General features: G+C 49.8%; 1 protein-coding gene across 1 annotated transcript in view; it reads left to right on the forward strand.

The window, feature by feature from the left end:
• Positions 1–17,449, forward strand: part of LOC144799313 (granulocyte colony-stimulating factor receptor-like) — a 116,844-nt gene that overhangs the window by 46,380 nt on the left and 53,015 nt on the right. The window contains exons 3-4 of the mRNA XM_078670554.1: positions 8,002–8,077; positions 16,438–16,749. Of these exons, the coding sequence (XP_078526680.1) occupies positions 8,002–8,077; positions 16,438–16,749 (388 nt within the window). The remainder of the gene's footprint in view (positions 1–8,001; positions 8,078–16,437; positions 16,750–17,449) is intronic.

The following is a 17,449-nucleotide window of genomic DNA, read 5'->3' on the forward strand; positions in this document are numbered from 1 at the left end:
TGTAGGCAAACATCAGCTGCCAGTTTAACTTCTGTAAAAGGCCACACTTTAAAAGGGAGGGCCCTGGGTTCCTTGGCAAGCATGGGGATGTGGAGCTGCCATACTGGTGACACTTAGAGACATGGCTGAGAAGTAAACAGGCTGGGTTACACTAATTGAGTCCAGACAGTGGCCATGTTGGAACTGGAAGTATATGAACCCTCCACAGCCTGCCCATTATTGGATTGGTGCAGACCAGATCTCAGGGCAGGACCCGTCAATTGCCTCTGGGAGCTCCTTCTGTCCCCGCTGCTGAGTGGGGCGTGCACCACCTCAGCAGGGGCGGCTCTAGGCTCATGGCGGCCCTGGCCAGGGAGCGTAGGTAGGGGGCCCCGGAAGAGGAGGCCCCGGAAGAGGCGCGGAAGCCAGTGAAGAGGGGGGGTCAGGGTGTATGGAAGTGGAACAGAGCCAGAGGCCGCCAAATTCCTACCACTGGGGCCGCCACGCAAATATGTATCTATCCTCAGAGGATTATTATATTAAGGATATATATTGGCGTGGCGGCCCCTGGGGTTTGGCGGCCCTGTGCAGGTGCACAGCTTGCACGTGCCTAAGGCCGGCCCTGACCTCAGCTTTAGGTAGGGGGCGAGAGACCAATGCGGGGGTGAGGGTTAAAGGGCCTGAGGGAGGTACCTGCACAGACTGGGAGGGCGAAGGTGAACCCTGCTACCCCCCCTGTGGGTGCCAAGGACGGGTCTGTGGGGGGCAAGGCAGTGTTTGTCCATCAAAAACTGCTGCGTTACGGCTCGGGGATCGGTTGTGGCTGCTCCCAACACGTGTTGCACGTGTGTCTGGACCCCCTGCAGACCATCGATCTAGTCCCCTTAATATCTCCACCCTTGTAGGTCGCCTAGTTGTGATGTATGAGGATGCTACTCCTTAAAGTGTTATGTACCTTAATTATCCTGGATTTTAGTTTGCCCACTTTGATGTGTGTCATTGTTGCAGCGCCGCATGCTCATGGAACCTGCCGTGTTAACACCCGTTGATAAAGCTTAAAGGTTGCCTACTCTGCCCGCTTGTGGAGCTCTGCCGATTTGGGGGCATATTTACAAGGACTTTATTAAAATGCCAAAAAAGCGGAGATAAAACTCTTGCCCTGTTTACAAGAGGGTGCTAACATGTATAATCGCATGTTAGCACCATTTTTCCCAACGCCTCTCTTTGCATATCTAATGAGATGCAAAGTGGGCGTCATTGGGCGTACCCCGGATGGACTACCTTGCAAATATTGCTGATGTTCACATCGTGATATTTACAAGGCTGCCTCAGTATTTTAGCACACGTTAGTTTTTGGAGAAAACCGCTGTTTTCTCCAAAAACTAACGTCTGCTAAAATGCAGACTTACCTATCCCTAACATTGGGGTGGATTATGCTGATACGACCCTGCGGGACATATCAGCAAGGTTATCGCCGTTTTGCAGGGAACATCGCTGGAAAACCAGCGATGTTCCCTGCAAAACGGCGATAACCTCGCTATCTCTGGAATTGTTATCGCCCTGGAGAAACACGTTGTTAATAATACGCTACCAGAGCGATAAATTCCAGAGATAGCCTGCACTAACAAAATTATCGCTAAGCGCGGCCAGGTATAATTATCGCTGGCCCTTGATAATATGCTCCAAGGTGTTTTTGGGTAGCTCCTCCAAATTCCACAGAGTGAAACTCCGCAAGCTCTGCCCAGGCCTAGTCACCACTGAGGGCTGGTACACGCCAGGCACGGTCACCACTGAGAGCTGGGGAACGCTAGGCAGGGTTACCACTGAGGGCTGTTGCACACCACACAGGGTCACAACTGAGGGCTGGTGCATCAGTACTTTACTGTTATTGTCAAAGTGCTCTCGCGCCCATGATACCAACTCCGACAGGAGCCAGTCCCGTGCAAAGCAGCTCTGATTCCTGCTCCAATAGAAACAATCCAGACCAAGCTACCTATCGCACTTATGGCTTGAAACTGAGCAAACATTGAAGTGATGCTCAGAATGCTTGAATGAATCTCAGCCACTGGTAATTACTCAGTCCTGCTTTCCAGTGTATTATTGTTTTGCTCATCGTGCACCTCAAACCGGAACCCTCCACATGCAGAGGGCCTTGGTGCTGCTTCAGTAGCAGCCATCCTGCCCGAGGTGTGAGGCAGGTCCCCCTGAGCCATCGTTGTCACACTGGCAGGATGGACTCTACTACAGTCTCTTGTTTCTCTCTCTCTCAGGGGCATATTATCAAGCAGGGCGATAGGCAATTATCACCGCTTTAGGCTGCGATAATTCTATCGCTCTATTAGCAAGCTGTCGCTAACTGATGTTAGCGACAGCTTTTAGGCGATAGCGAGCGATTTGGGGCCCGCTTTGCAAGTCAGCGATGTTTATCGCTAATGACATGCAAAGTGGGCGTACCCAACCAGTTAGCGACTAAAGCAGTCGCTAACGTCGCTATCGCCTACTAGCAAGACAGGCGTAGTGATGCAAATATTCACGCTAAACGCGAATATCTCCAAATACTAACACCTGCTCAGACCAGTTCTTAGCTATGTTATCCAATGGGAGGTGGATAACATGGCTAAGAGCATTTAGTCGCTAATGCGTGAATATCGCTGTATTCTCACCGATATTCACGCATTTCTCCGCTATCGCTGGATATTTTAGCACAATGGAGAAAAACGTTGCTAATAGCATGTTTTCTCCGCTAACATATCCAGCAATAAAAAAAATGCGCTAAGCACATTTAGCGATAAATATCGCTATTCCTTGGTAATATGCCCCTCAGTCTTTCTGTTCATGGCCCTCCTTTCTGTGTCTGCCAGTGTCCCTCTCCCTCCCTCCCTCCCTCCCTCCCTCTGATGCTCTCTGTCTCTCCTCGTCCCCGTGTGCTCTCCCACCCTGGGCTTAGATTCAATTTCACTGATTCCCTGTGGAGTGAGCCGTGCTTCGTGTAACTCTTCTAATAGCATAAATAAGGCTAGTGATGTCGCAGATGCATCCGGAACCAGAGCATTTCAGGGGAGTAAACACGAGGGAAAGTGATAGTAGAGATTTTAACAAGCACTGGCAAAGCCGAGAGGTCTCGCATATGCACGAGCTAAGTACTTTGCAATCTTTTCTAGCCATGTTGTAAACCAGCGTGGCTGCTGTTCAGCACTTTGTCTGTCTGAGACTAGCACTGGGACGCCCCTTTGCGGGGGCAGCAATGCGCTTGCAAATACCATAACATTACATAACACAGCTTAAAGTAGAGGCGAGTGGTGTGGAGTGTTGCAGAGTGGAGTGCCATAGCGTATCGCGATTTGGAGTGGCGTAGAGTGGAGTGCCATAGAGTATCCTGCTTTGGAGTGGCGTAGAGTGGAGTGCAATAGAGTATCCTGCTTTGGAGTGGCGTAGAGTGGAGTGCCATAGAGTATCCTGCTTTGGAGTGGTGTATAGTGGACTGCCATAGAGTATCCTGCTTTGGAGTGGTGTATAGTGGACTGCCATAGAGTATCCTGCTTTGGAGTGGCGTAGAGTGGAGTGCCATAGAGTATCCTGCTTTGGAGTGGCGTAGAGTGGAGGGCCATAGAGTATCCTGCTTTGGAGTGGCGTAGAGTGGAGTGCCATAGAGTATCCTGCTTTGGAGTGACGTAGAGTGGAGTGCCATAGAATATACTGCTTTGGAGTGACGTAGAGTGGAGTGCCATAGAGTATCCTTCTTTGGAGTGGTGTAGAGTGGAGTGCCATAGAGTATCCTGCTTTGGAGTGACGTAGAGTGGAGTGCCATAGAGTATCCTGCTTTGGAGTGGCGTAGAGTGGAGTGCCATAACGTATCCTGCTTTGGAGTGGCGTAGAGTGGAGTGCCATAGAGTATCTCACTTTGGAGTGGTGTAGAGTGGAGTGTCATTGAGTATCCTGCTTTGGAGTGGCGTAGAGTGGACTGCCATAGAGTATCCTGCTTTGGAGTGGCGTAGGGTGGAGTGCCATAGAGTATCCTTCTTTGGAGCGGCGTAGAGTGGAGTGCCATAGAGTATTCTGCTTTGGAGCGGCGTAGAATAAAGTGCCATAGAGTATCCTGCTTTGGAGTGGCGTAGAGTGGAGTGCCATAGAGTACTCTGCTTTGGAGCGGCGTAGAGTGGAGTGTTATAGAGTATCCCGCTTTGGAGCGGCGTAGAGTAAAGTGTCATAGAGTGTCCTGCTTTGGAGTGGCGTAGAGTGGAGCGCCATAGAGTATCCTGCTTTGGAGTGGCGTAGAGTGGAGTGCCATAGAGTATCCTGCTTTGGAGTGGTGTAGAGTGGAGTGCCATAGAGTATCCTGCTTTGGAGTGGCATAGAGTGGAGTGCCATAGAGTATCTTGCTTTGGAGTGGCGTAGAGTTGGGTGCCATAGAGTATCCTGCTTTGGAGTGGCGTAGAGTGGAGTGCCATAGAGTATCCTGCTTTGGAGTGGCGTAGAGTGGAGTGCCATAGAGTATCTTGCTTTGGAGTGGCGTAGAGTTGGGTGCCATAGAGTATCCTGCTTTGGAGTGGCGTAGAGTGGAGTGCCATGGAGTATCCTGCTTTGGAGTGGCGTAGAGTGGAGTGCCATAGAGTATCTTGCTTTGGAGTGGCGTAGAGTTGGGTGCCATAGAGTATCCTGCTTTGGAGTGGCGTAGAGTGGAGTGCCATAGAGTATCCTGCTTTGAAGTGGCGTAGAGTGGAGTACCATAGAGTATCCTGCTTTGGAGTGGCATAGAGTAGAGTGTCATAGAGCATCCTGCTTTGGAGTGGCGTAGAGTGGAGTGTCATAGAGTATCCTGCTTCGGAGTGGCATAGAGTGGAGTGCCATAGAGTGTCCTGCTTTGGAGTGGAGTGTCATAGAGTATCCTGCTTTGGAGTGGCGTAGAGTGGAGTGTCATAGAGTATCCTGCTTCGGAGTGGCATGGAGTGGAGTGCCATAGAGTATCCTGCTTTGGAGTGGCGTAGAGTGGAGTGCCATAGAGTATCCTGCTTTGGAGTGGCGTAGAGTGGAGTGTCATAGAGTATCCTGCTTCAGAGTGGCATGGAGTGGAGTGCCATAGAGTATCCTTCTTTGGAGTGGCGTAGAGTGGAGTGCCATAGAGTGTCCTGCTTTGGAGTGGCATGGAGTAGAGTGCCACAGAGTATCCTGCTTTGGAGTGGTGTAGAGTGGAGTGCCATAGAGTATTCTGCTTTGGAGTGGCGTAGAGTGGAGTTCCATAGAGTATCCAGCTTTGGAGTGCCGTAGAGTGGAGTGCCATAGAGTATCCTGCTTTGGAGTGGCGTAGAGTGGAGTGCCATGGAGTATCCTGCTTTGGAGTGGCGTAGAGTGGAGTGCCATAGAGTATCTTGCTTTGGAGTGGCGTAGAGTTGGGTGCCATAGAGTGTCCTGCTTTGGAGTGGCGTAGAGTGGAGTGCCATAGAGTATCCTGCTTTGAAGTGGCGTAGAGTGGAGTACCATAGAGTATCCTGCTTTGGAGTGGCATAGAGTAGAGTGTCATAGAGCATCCTGCTTTGGAGTGGCGTAGAGTGGAGTGTCATAGAGTATCCTGCTTCGGAGTGGCATAGAGTGGAGTGCCATAGAGTGTCCTGCTTTGGAGTGGCGTAGAGTGGAGTGTCATAGAGTATCCTGCTTTGGAGTGGCGTAGAGTGGAGTGTCATAGAGTATCCTGCTTCGGAGTGGCATGGAGTGGAGTGCCATAGAGTATCCTGCTTTGGAGTGGCGTAGAGTGGAGTGCCATAGAGTATCCTGCTTTGGAGTGGCGTAGAGTGGAGTGTCATAGAGTATCCTGCTTCGGAGTGGCATGGAGTGGAGTGCCATAGAGTATCCTTCTTTGGAGTGGCGTAGAGTGGAGTGCCATAGAGTGTCCTGCTTTGGAGTGGCATGGAGTAGAGTGCCACAGAGTATCCTGCTTTGGAGTGGTGTAGAGTGGAGTGCCATAGAGTATTCTGCTTTGGAGTGACGTAGAGTGGAGTGCCATAGAGTATCTTGCTTTGGAGTGGCGTAGAGTTGGGTGCCATAGAGTATTCTGCTTCGGAGTGGCATGGAGTGGAGTGCCATAGAGTATCCTTCTTTGGAGTGGCGTAGAGTGGAGTGCCATAGAGTGTCCTGCTTTGGAGTGGCATGGAGTAGAGTGCCACAGAGTATCCTGCTTTGGAGTGGTGTAGAGTGGAGTGCCATAGAGTATTCTGCTTTGGAGTGGCGTAGAGTGGAGTTCCATAGAGTATCCAGCTTTGGAGTGCCGTAGAGTGGAGTGCCATAGAGTATCCTGCTTTGGAGTGGCATAGAGAGGAGTTGCGTAGAGTGGCGTGGAGTAGCATAGAGTAGAGTGCACTGGTGTAGAGTGCATTGGCGTTGAGTGCTTCAGATTATAGCAGCACACAGTGCACTGGTGTAGAGTGCAGCGCCATAGAGTGCAGATGTGCAGAGTAAAGTAGAGTGAGCTAGACTGGAGTGGCGTAGACTGCAGTGGCAAAGAGTGCAGTGATGTAGAGTGGCGTAGAGTGCATTGGCTTTGAGTAGGGGGTGCAGAGTAGAGTATTAAGATGAAGATTGAAGGAGCGTGGAATGCAGTGGTGCAGAGTGGAGTAGAGTGCAGTGGTGCAGACTTCAGAGGTGTGGAGTGGTGTAAAGTGGAGTGGTGCAGAGTAGAGTGGTGTTATGTAAAGTGGAGTATGCATGATGTGGTAGTACACCACCATTACAGACAACACATCTTGAATGGAAATGTCCATTACATTTGCACAGACATGCAGTTTACCTGCTAAAAGTGCACAGCGCACAAACAATAATGTGTGGAAATATCATCACCTACGGTATTGATTTGTTTAGATCATATTAAAGTATTTGTTTCCAACACACTTCAAAATTAACATAAAATGTGCTTCATTTGTGCTTTCCTAAGTCTTGCATATTCTGAAATACTTGTACAGTTCATTGAAATGTTATGTGCACAATTCTTTACTACCCCCGGTATCCAGCAAGAGCTGCACATAAATCCTCTCACTTTGAAGTCAGAGAAAGAAAAGTAAACACCAAGCTCCCTGGAAGGCACTGTCTGACATTAGACCTCTGTCTTTGAATGCACAGTAAATGTGACAAGATGAGAAGAAGATGTAAAGGCCTGTTTACAGAAAGAAGCACTGGTGGAAGGATGCCGTAAATAGGGGAAACAACCTTTACAACGCAACTTTTACAACGCACTACCATTACAACGAAACTTTTACAACGCAACATCCATTACAACGCATGCATTTACAATGCAACCATTACAATGCATGACACTACAACGCACACCACTACAACGCATGCCATTACAACTCAGTCATTACAACGCATACCATTACAACGCATAACATTACCATCCAACACTTACCCTACTGTTGCACCGCCTGGAGTTAGAATAGTAATTTTTAACCCTACACTATCCAATGCTTACCAAACATGCAATGTAATGTAATGCGTTGTAATGGTATTATGTGTTGTAATGGAATGCGTTGTAAATGTAGTTTTTAAAATTTCGTTGTAATGGCATGCGTTGTAATGAAATGCGTTGTAATGGATGTTGCGTTGTAAAAAATGGGTTGTAAAAGTGTGCTTTGTAAAAGTGTGCGTTGTAACGTCATACATCCTGTAAATAGGGGTTGAACAAGGGAAGGGACAAACAGTATCGGGGTGTGCTGTATGATGAGGAGCCTCAGTGTTGTGATGTTGGATGCACACCTTGTGACTGTCCTTCCCCCTCAGGTGTCCAGGGTGGAGTGGTGTAGGAGCTGGAGTTACGTGTTGTTCTATTTGAGGTGGTGCATTGTAAAGAAGTGCCTTCTCAGTCCTCTGGGGGTTGCTGGTAGATTATAATGTCCAGGCTGTCAAGGTACTGATGTAGGGTGTCTCATTTCGCAGTTTAGCCCTTCAAGTTTACAGGGTAGGCTGGGAGCAGTGTAGTGCTGTGAGATAGTGTAGGTCTGTGAAAACTCTTCTCACCTCCTTTCTTTTTCCCTGCAGGAGTCACTTCTGATGGGTGTGGGGCAGCTCTTACCTGGCCTCTTCGTCATCCTTTCTTGTCTGATGCACTGGGCAGGTGAGTGTGAGCGTTAACTCTGGGAAGGTGAGTGTGAACTCTGAACAGGTAACTGAGCTCTGGGCAAGTCAGTGTGAACTCTGGGAAGGTGAGTGTGAACTCTTAACAGGTAACTGAGCTCTGGGCAAGTGAGTGTGAACTCTGGGTAGGTGAGTGTGAGCTCTGGGAAGGTGAGTGTGAGCTCTGGAAAGGTGAGTGTGAACTCTGAACAGGTAACTGAGCTCTGCCCAGGTGAGTGTGAGCTCTGGGAAGGTGAGTGTGAGCTCTGGAAAGGTGAGTGTGAACTCTGAACAGGTAACTTTGAGCTCTGGGCAGGTGAGTGTGAGCTCTGGGCAGGTGAGTGTGAGCTATGGGAAGGTGAGTGTGAGCTCTGGGCAGGGGAGTGTGAGCTCTGGGAAGGTGGGTGTGAGCTCTGGTAAGGTGGGTGTGAACTCTGGACAGGTAACTTTGAGCTCTGGGCAGGTGAGTGTGAGCTCTGTGAAGGTGAATGTGAACTCTGAACAGGTAACTTTGAGCTCTGGCCAGGTGAGTGTGAACTCTAGAAGGTGAGTGTGGGCTCTGGGAAGGTGTGTGTGAACTCTGGGAAGGTGAGTGTGAACTCTGAACAGGTAACTGAGCTCTGGGCAAGTGAGTGTGAACTCTGGGCAGGTGAGTGTGAGCTCTGGGACGGCGAGTGTGAGCTCTGGAAAGGTGAGTGTGAACTCTGAACAGGTAACTGAGCTCTGGCCAGGTGAGTGTGAACTCTGGAAAGGTGAGTGTGAGCTCTGGAAAGGTGAGTGTGAACTCTGAACAGGTAACTTTGAGCTCTGGGCGGGTGAGTGTGAGCTCTGGGAAGGTGAATGTGAACTCTGAACAGGTAACTTTGAGCTCTGGCGAGGTGAGTGTGAACTCTGGAAGGTGAGTGTGGGCTCTGGGAAGGTGAGTGTGAACTCTGGAAGGTGAGTGTGAGCTCTGAACAGGTAACTTTGAGCTCTGGGCAGGGGAGTGTGAGCTCTGGGAAGGTGAGTGTGAAATCTGGCCAGGTGAGTGTGAGCTCTGGAAGGTGCGTGTGAACTCTGGGAAGGTGGGTGTGAACTCTGAACAGGTAACTTTGAGCTCTGGGCAGGGGAGTGTGAGCTCTGGGAAGGTGAGTGTGAACTCTGAACAGGTAACTTTGAGCTCTGGGCAGGGGAGTGTGAGCTCTGGGAAGGTGAGTGTGACCTCTGGCCAGGTGAGTGTGAACTCTGAACAGGTAACTTTGAGCTCTGGCAAGGGAGTGTGAACTCTGGAAGGTAAGTGTGAGCTCTGGAAAGGTGAGTGTGAACTCTGAACAGGTAACTTTGAGCTCTGGGCAGGTGAGTGTGAGCTCTGGGAAGGTGAGTGTGAACTCTGGCCAGGTGAGTGTGAGCTCTGGAAGGTGAGTGTGAGCTCTGGGAAGGTGAGTGTGAGCTCTGGGAAGGTGAGCGTGAACTCTGAACAGGTAACTTTGAGCTCTGGGCAGGTGACTGTGAACTCTGGAAGGTGAGTGTGGGCTCTGGGAAGGTGAGTGTGAACTCTGGAAGGTGAGTGTGAACTCTGGGAAGGTGAGTGTAAACTCTGAACAGGTAACTTTGAGCTCTGGGCAGGGGAGTGTGAGCTCTGGAAGGTAAGTGTGAGCTCTGGAAAGGTGAGTGTGAACTCTGAACAGGTAACTTTGAGCTCTGGGCAGGGAAGTGTGAGCTCTGGGAAGGTGAGTGTGGCCTCTGGCCAGGTGAGTGTGAACTCTGGGAAGGTGAGTGTAAACTCTGAGCAGGTAACTTTGAGCTCTGGGCAGGGGAGTGTGAGCTCTGGAAGGTAAGTGTGAGCTCTGGAAAGGTGAGTGTGAACTCTGAACAGGTAACTTTGAGCTCGGGGCAGGGGAGTGTGAGCTCTGGGAAGGTGAGTGTGAAATCTGGCCAGGTGAGTGTGAGCTCTGGAAGGTGAGTGTGAACTCTGGGAAGGTGGGCGTGAACTCTGAACAGGTAACTTTGAGCTCTGGGCAGGGGAGTGTGAGCTCTGGGAAGGTGAGTGTGAACTCTGAACAGGTAACTTTGAGCTCTGGGCAGGGGAATGTGAGCTCTGGGAAGGTGAGTGTGAGCTCTGGGAAGGTGAGTGTGAACTCTGGGAGGTGAGTGTTAACTCTGAACAGGTAACTTTGAGCTATGGGCAGGGGAGTGTGAGCTCTGGGAAGGTGAGTGTGAGCTCTGGGAAGGTGAGTGTGAACTCTGGGAGGTGAGTGTGAACTCTGGAAGGTGAGTGTGAACTCTGGGAAGGTGAGTGTAAACTCTGAACAGGTAACTTTGAGCTCTGGGCAGGGGAGTGTGAGCTCTGGAAGGTAAGTGTGAGCTCTGGAAAGGTGAGTGTGAACTCTGAACAGGTAACTTTGAGCTCTGGGCAGGGGAGTGTGAGCTCTGGGAAGGTGAGTGTGGCCTCTGGTCAGGTGAGTGTGAACTCTGGGAAGGTGAGTGTAAACTCTAAGCAGGTAACTTTGAGCTCTGGGCAGGGGAGTGTGAGCTCTGGAAGGTAAGTGTGAGCTCTGGAAAGGTGAGTGTGAACTCTGAACAGGTAACTTTGAGCTCGGGGCAGGGGAGTGTGAGCTCTGGGAAGGTGAGTGTGAAATCTGGCCAGGTGAGTGTGAGCTCTGGAAGGTGAGTGTGAACTCTGAACAGGTAACTTTGAGCTCTGGGCAGGTGACTGTGAACTCTGGAAGGTGAGTGTGGGCTCTGGGAAGGTGAGTGTGAACTCTGGGAAGGTGAGTGTAAACTCTGAACAGGTAACTTTGAGCTCTGGGCAGGGGAGTGTGAGCTCTGGAAGGTAAGTGTGAGCTCTGGAAAGGTGAGTGTGAACTCTGAACAGGTAACTTTGAGCTCTGGGCAGGGGAGTGTGAGCTCTGGGAAGGTGAGTGTGAGCTCTGGGAAGGTGAGTGTGAACTCTGGGAGGTGAGTGTGAACTCTGAACAGGTAACTATGAGCTATGGGCAGGGGAGTGTGAGCTCTGGGAAGGTGAGTGTGAGCTCTGGGAAGGTGAGTGTGAACTCTGGGAGGTGAGTGTGAACTCTGGAAGGTGAGTGTGAACTCTGGGAAGGTGAGTGTAAACTCTGAACAGGTAACTTTGAGCTCTGGGCAGGGGAGTGTGAGCTTTGGAATGTAAGTGTGAGCTCTGGAAAGGTGAGTGTGAACTCTGAACAGGTAACTTTGAACTCTGGGCAGGGGAGTGTGAGCTCTGGGAAGGTGAGTGTGGCCTCTGGCCAGGTGAGTGTGAACTCTGGGAAGGTGAGTGTAAACTCTGAGCAGGTAACTTTGAGCTCTGGGCAGGTGAGTGTGAGCTCTGGCCAGGTGAGTGTGAACTCTGAACAGGTAACTTTGAGCTCTGGGCAGGTGACTGTGAACTCTGGAAGGTGAGTGTGGGCTCTGGGAAGGTGAGTGTGAACTCTGGGAAGGTGAGTGTAAACTCTGAGCAGGTAACTTTGAGCTCTGGGCAGGGGAGTGTGAGCTCTGGAAGGTAAGTGTGAGCTCTGGAAAGGTGAGTGCGAACTCTGAACAGGTAACTTTGAGCTCGGGGCAGGGGAGTGTGAGCTCTGGGAAGGTGAGTGTGAAATCTGGGAAGGTGGGCGTGAAGTCTGAACAGGTAACTTTGAGCTCTGGGCAGGGGAGTGTGAGCTCTGGGAAGGTGAGTGTGAACTCTGAACAGGTAACTTTGAGCTCTGGGCAGGGGAGTGTGAGCTCTGGGCAGGGGAGTGTGAGCTCTGGGAAGGTGAGTGTGAACTCTGGGAGGTGAGTGTGAACTCTGGGCAGATAACTTTGAGCTCCAGGAAGGTGAGTGTGAGTCGATGTTTACCTCGGCTTGCCAGGTGTCGGTGCTGCACCTCCTTTATACATTTACAAGCACCACATTTTGAAAATGATACTTACCTATAAGTACTTACCTTCATGACATTCTGAGATCTATACTTACCTACTCGTACTTATATTCACAAAATTATGAAATCTATACTTAGCGATCTGTAGTTACATTCACAATATTTTGAAATCTAAACTTGACTTTATGCTGACATTCGTGCCATTTCGACTCCAGGATATTTGTGTATTAAATTGCCCTGCATGCATCCTGTTTCCTGCCTTCAAACCCCTCTTGGCTGCAGAGACGCGAGTGTCTGCAGCGATGCACAGAAAGGGGGAGGTGACGCAGCCTTTCATCCTGTCCAGGTCGATAACATTAGCTGCCTTTGGTTTGGTGCCAGCAGCCCCTGTCAGTGAAGCCCTCGGGGGATAAATCAGGGTGTGGCATGTCGTGGATAGGACAGACTGGACTCCAGGACGCAGAGCCACCGGCGGGAGGGGCGGCACATCCGGGGGCGCCCTGGCAGCCGCCCACCCCTCCGCGCGCTGTTTTCCACTCTGAGCTTGTTTTTGTGATTAGAGGCAGGTACACGGTGTGAAAGTACTGGAGTCAGGCCAGCGCTTCCCTGGCACCTCCGTCCACCTGCCTCGTCCTCGCCAAGCCACGAGGCTGGGGAGGAGGGGGGCGGCATCGGTATCTCAAGGGGCTCCTGTGCACAACAGGGCACTCAGTCACACCTTCAAACCTCGGCAGATACATACACTCCGCCTTTCAGCCTTCGGAGGCTGCTATAAGGAGTACCACTGGCTTGAGTAACAATTAGACTCCTGCGTCTGTCAGTAGCACCAAGGGACCCTCCAGGGTAGAGGCGTGCCCTCAAATAATTCTTTTAAGTCATGGTATTATTGTATTGTATTGTAAATGCATTAATATAGCGCTTACTACCTCTGACGAGGCGTCGAAGCGCTTTTTCGGCGAGTAGCACGCTACTCAGGGTCCCATAAAGGATTAGTGGTGAATTAGTATAGTGAAATATGAAAGTAATTTGAGTGGTGGATATGCTTCAATTACTTACCGGTAATTGTGTTACTCTGAGTCCTACTCCCTCGCTTCCCTTCCTTACACAATGAGATGTACAAAGCTAAACAGGACAAACAAAGAAGGAATGCAAAAAACAGGTTTATTAAAAAACACAGAAAACAAAGGAAAAACCACTATTCAGGAATCATAGTGGGAAGAACCCTGTGTCCAAAAACATCAGCACAGTCAATCTCCTGGCCAATCCTGTAATGAGAGGCAAAGGTCAACGGTGAAGCCCAGGTGGCAGCCCAGCAAATCTCAGAAAAGGAAGCCCCTTGGACCTCCACACAGGACGCAGCCATGGAGAGAGTGGAACAACCCTGAACCCCCAAAGGAGAAAGGTGACCCCCCTCTTTGTAAGCCAAAGAAATCAGTGAACAAACCCAACGACTCAAGGAAGTAGTAGAAGGACGCAAACCCCGATTCACAGGCCCAAAATTAACAAAAAGGGAATCCGAGAGACGGAAAGGAGCGACCCGCTCCAAATAGACCAGGAGAGCCCTCCGAACATCCAAAGAGTGCAGCCGCACCTCAGACTCCGAGGACGGAGAATCAAAAAAGGAAGGAAGAACCAACTCCTGATCCCTGTGGAACTGAGAGTCCACCTTAGGACGAAAGGAAAGAATCGGCCACAACACAATCCTGTCCTCAAAAACTCGACAAAAAGGGTGTTAGGAAGAAAGAGCACCTAGTTCACCCAGGTGGCGAGCAGAGGAAATGGCCACCAAAAAGAAAGTCTTGAAGGACAACAGGTGCAGATCCACAAAAGTCAAGGGCTCAAAGGCAGAGGTCATCAAAGTGTTCAAGACCAGAGACAGATCCCAGGTCGGAAAATGCCTCAGAGGGGTAGGAAGAACATTACTCAAACCCTTAAAAAAGCGACTAACCAACCCCATAGAATCCGAGAGATTGCCTCAAGAGCTTTTAAACGCCTTAATCGCAGCCCATTGCAAACAAAGGGAGGAAACCTTCAAGCCCAAGGCAGCACTCTCCTGAAGAAACAGCATCACCTCAAACAAAGAAGAGGAAGTAGGGTCCAAACCTTTGACAAGACACCACCGACTGAAAGAACGCCAGTGCCGCAGGTAAGACTTGTTGGTCGACGCACGCCTAGCCACCTGCAGTGTAGAAGTCAAACTAGCCGGAACCCCTTGACGCAGAAGACCTAAGCGTTAAACCTCCAAGCCGCCAAGCGCATCCGGGCCAGAACATCCTGCTGCAACGCCGGGAAGATCATAGGGGGCGGAGACAGAGGCAGTAACCACTCCACCTCCGACCTCATCTCCACCAGGAGAGGAAACCAGGAGGCACGAGGCCAAGCCGGAACCACCAGAATCACAGAAGACCCCGAGGAGCGGACCCGCAGCAGGAAGCGGAGAAGAAGGGGGAACGGAGGAAAGGCATACCGAAACCCGCGGGGCCAAGGGCTGGAGAGAGCATCCACCGCCCAGGCCGACCCCTCCCCAGATTGAGAAGGATAGTGGAGAGATAGAAGAGGGAAGGATTTAGAATTCTTTTTTTGTTTTTGTTTGTTTTGGAGCTCATAGCACAAGAAAAGTAAAAGGGAGGTGGAGGGGGAAGACTTAAGGATAGGTTCCTAGCTTTGATAACGGGATCTAGCGATTTCAGGGGACACTTGGGGCCCGATTTATAAACTGCACTTTGTAGTAAGTGGTACTATTGGCATAAAACAAAGAGCCATTCATATACCTACGAGTGTACCTTTCCACCTCACCTGTCCTATCTTTTCTACATGGAGATCTCCACACATGTACGTTTACTACTTAGTAATAAATGTGGGAGGGGCCAGGGAGAGCTTCTCCTCGGCTGTCTCTCATGCACCACGCCCATGCGTGATCCCCGTTTCTTCCTGTGTCACGCGCTGACCTGCCGTCCACCCCCCTGAGCTCATTGTTTCAGATTTCTATTTCCGGAGGCGGGGATTGGAAACACCAGAAATGGCGCAGTCGCACAAAAGCTTGATGTAATAAGGGCACGTAATTGGGATGCATATAACCTACAGAGTAACTCCATGCGTATATTGCTTGAGCTAATAAAAAACAAACAAAAAAAATATATGTTTTTTTTTTAAAAACGAATTGTGAACCTACGTTTTTCTTGGGGTGGGCAATATCCTCCCTTCCGTTGGTGGAATTAGTGGAATTTTGATGACTCCACATTACGCTTGTAATGTGGTAATGTGGAGTTCTGGCCAAATTCCGCCATTCAGTGCATGGCAAGGTTTTTCTTGCTTGCGTCCCACAATGGTAAGTTCACAAGCAAGATTTGGCGTCCCCTAGCGCGATCTTCGGGCACTAGGAGGACACCGGGCAACATTTTTCCAAAATGGGCGGTAACGACCATTCGCATCAGAAGGCTGCTGATCGAGTTGGAAATTCACTGGAGAGGCAGCAAATTCAACTTGAGTAGCAGCGCCTTTGACGTGCCACATTGTGCCGTTCACACTGATTCATCATCGTGGAACGCGCACCTGGCGCTAAATTACAGCACGAGCAACGCCGCATACCTATTCCCACCCATTGGCAGAACTCTCTGGAATCTCGCAGTTTTTATGTACCTCCGAGGGGCATATTATCAAGGGACATATCACTGCTTTTTCGGCTTTAAAAGCCAAAAAAGCCAAAAAAGCAGCAAGATTTCCATCGCACTATAAACAAGCTCACGCTAACCCTTGTTAGCGCTTATTTTCGCGCGATGGCTGCCGTTTTTTATCGCCCTGCATGCCATCGCTAATGACATGCAAAGTAGGCATTCCTGTGTAAAACAGCATGGGAGAACTCGCTAACATGGCTTCGCGGTATTATCAAGCCGGCAGCAGACCCGCGAAGCAATGTTAATAATCGCGCTAAGTCCCCTTTATCAAAGGAATTTAACTCCTGCTTTAAAGTTGACTTAGCCATCTTAGTAATGGGAGGTGGATTGCAAGGCTGAGACCACAGGGGCTTATTAGCATGTTTCCCATTATCGCCCAAAATATATTGCAGTATTTCCCGTGCTATTCCCGCTTTTTGCTGCTATCGCTGGATTTCCAATCGCCTTTGAGATAAGCGTTGATAATAACGTGCTAACTCGGTGAGGAAATCCAGTGCGCTCTGTGATATTTATCGCAGTTAGTTCATAATATGCCCCGTGAGTTTTGCCCACCACTACATTTTTCACATTAAAAGCTTTGTACCCTTAGCCCTTCGTGAGACCTGTTTATTTTGTTTCCAATAAATTGTCATTACCATTTTGTAAATATTTATGAAAAAAAACGCGTAATCAAAATCCTACCCCCCCCCCACCTTTAATAGTTCCATTTTTTAAAAGGAAAAAAAAATCCTAGCCTGATGTAGGATATGATGTGCACTTAAAACTATTAGCAGTTCTTCAGCTATTGAATCAAAACATGTACTCATTTAACCCACTTTTTTTCCCACCAGGAGTACAGGCTTCTTGGGAGCAGTGTGGCTCTCTCGCCATCTCCTCCAAGCTCGTGCCCGTAGGCACGCCCGTGACTGCCTCCTGCCACCTCGACGCCCCCTGCTTGCAGCAGGCCGGTAATGCCAGCCCGGCCGGCCTGGCTTGGACTCTGGACGGTGAGGAGCTTCCCAGGAGGTCTAAGGTGGTAGCCAACGAGACGGATTCGGTGGTCACCATTCCGCGGGCGAGCGGGACGGAGGCGACCTTCACCTGCTACTCCCTCCATCAGGGGGCGCCACGACTCCTGGGGAACGTCTCCTATCAAGTTGGCGGTAAGCAGTACAACTTGTTATTTCTAATATGGCCCAATGCTGGTGTATCACAACACATGAGAGCTGGCGCCCAATGAGGTTACAATCTTTCCATCACTACTCTGAGAACCTTTCTTACAAAAAATCTAATTTGTTATTTTAAAAGAGGCTTTGGGGCGTTTGAATCATAGCATCACAGTAGAACTCGGCTTGATTCTCCAAAGGTTTGCGGGAAACATCCATTACAATGCGGTCATTACATCACAATGCCTTTTACCATGCAGTTTTTACAACGCAAGTCATTGCAACGAATTGCACTGGATGGCGCTCTAACCTAAGGAATAGTATGTTTTACTATTCTAACGCCTTCCCTTCTGTACGTAGACTGGTGTTGGAATAGTAAATCATACTATTCCTAAGTCCAGCGCCCTCCAGCGCAAGTCGGTGTAACGACTTGCGCTGTAAAAACTGGGTTGTAACGTACCGTGATCAAAATGATCGAGTTGTAACGTTACATATTCAAGGTTTGCACATCTAACTGAAACTTATTAATCCAAAAAGGAAAGCACTTTTTTGGAAATGCTAGATCCTCACTCACACATCCAAGATCGACTGATTTTTGCGAGCAGAGATGGCGCTCAGACCTGTGTGAATTTACCAACAGCCCGAAGTGTGAACTAGGTGTGATAAAGTGCGTATTTTCATGGGAGTGAACGATGTC

Source organism: Lissotriton helveticus, chromosome 12 (assembly GCF_964261635.1).
Source record: "Lissotriton helveticus chromosome 12, aLisHel1.1, whole genome shotgun sequence".
Lineage (NCBI taxonomy): Eukaryota > Metazoa > Chordata > Amphibia > Caudata > Salamandridae > Lissotriton > Lissotriton helveticus.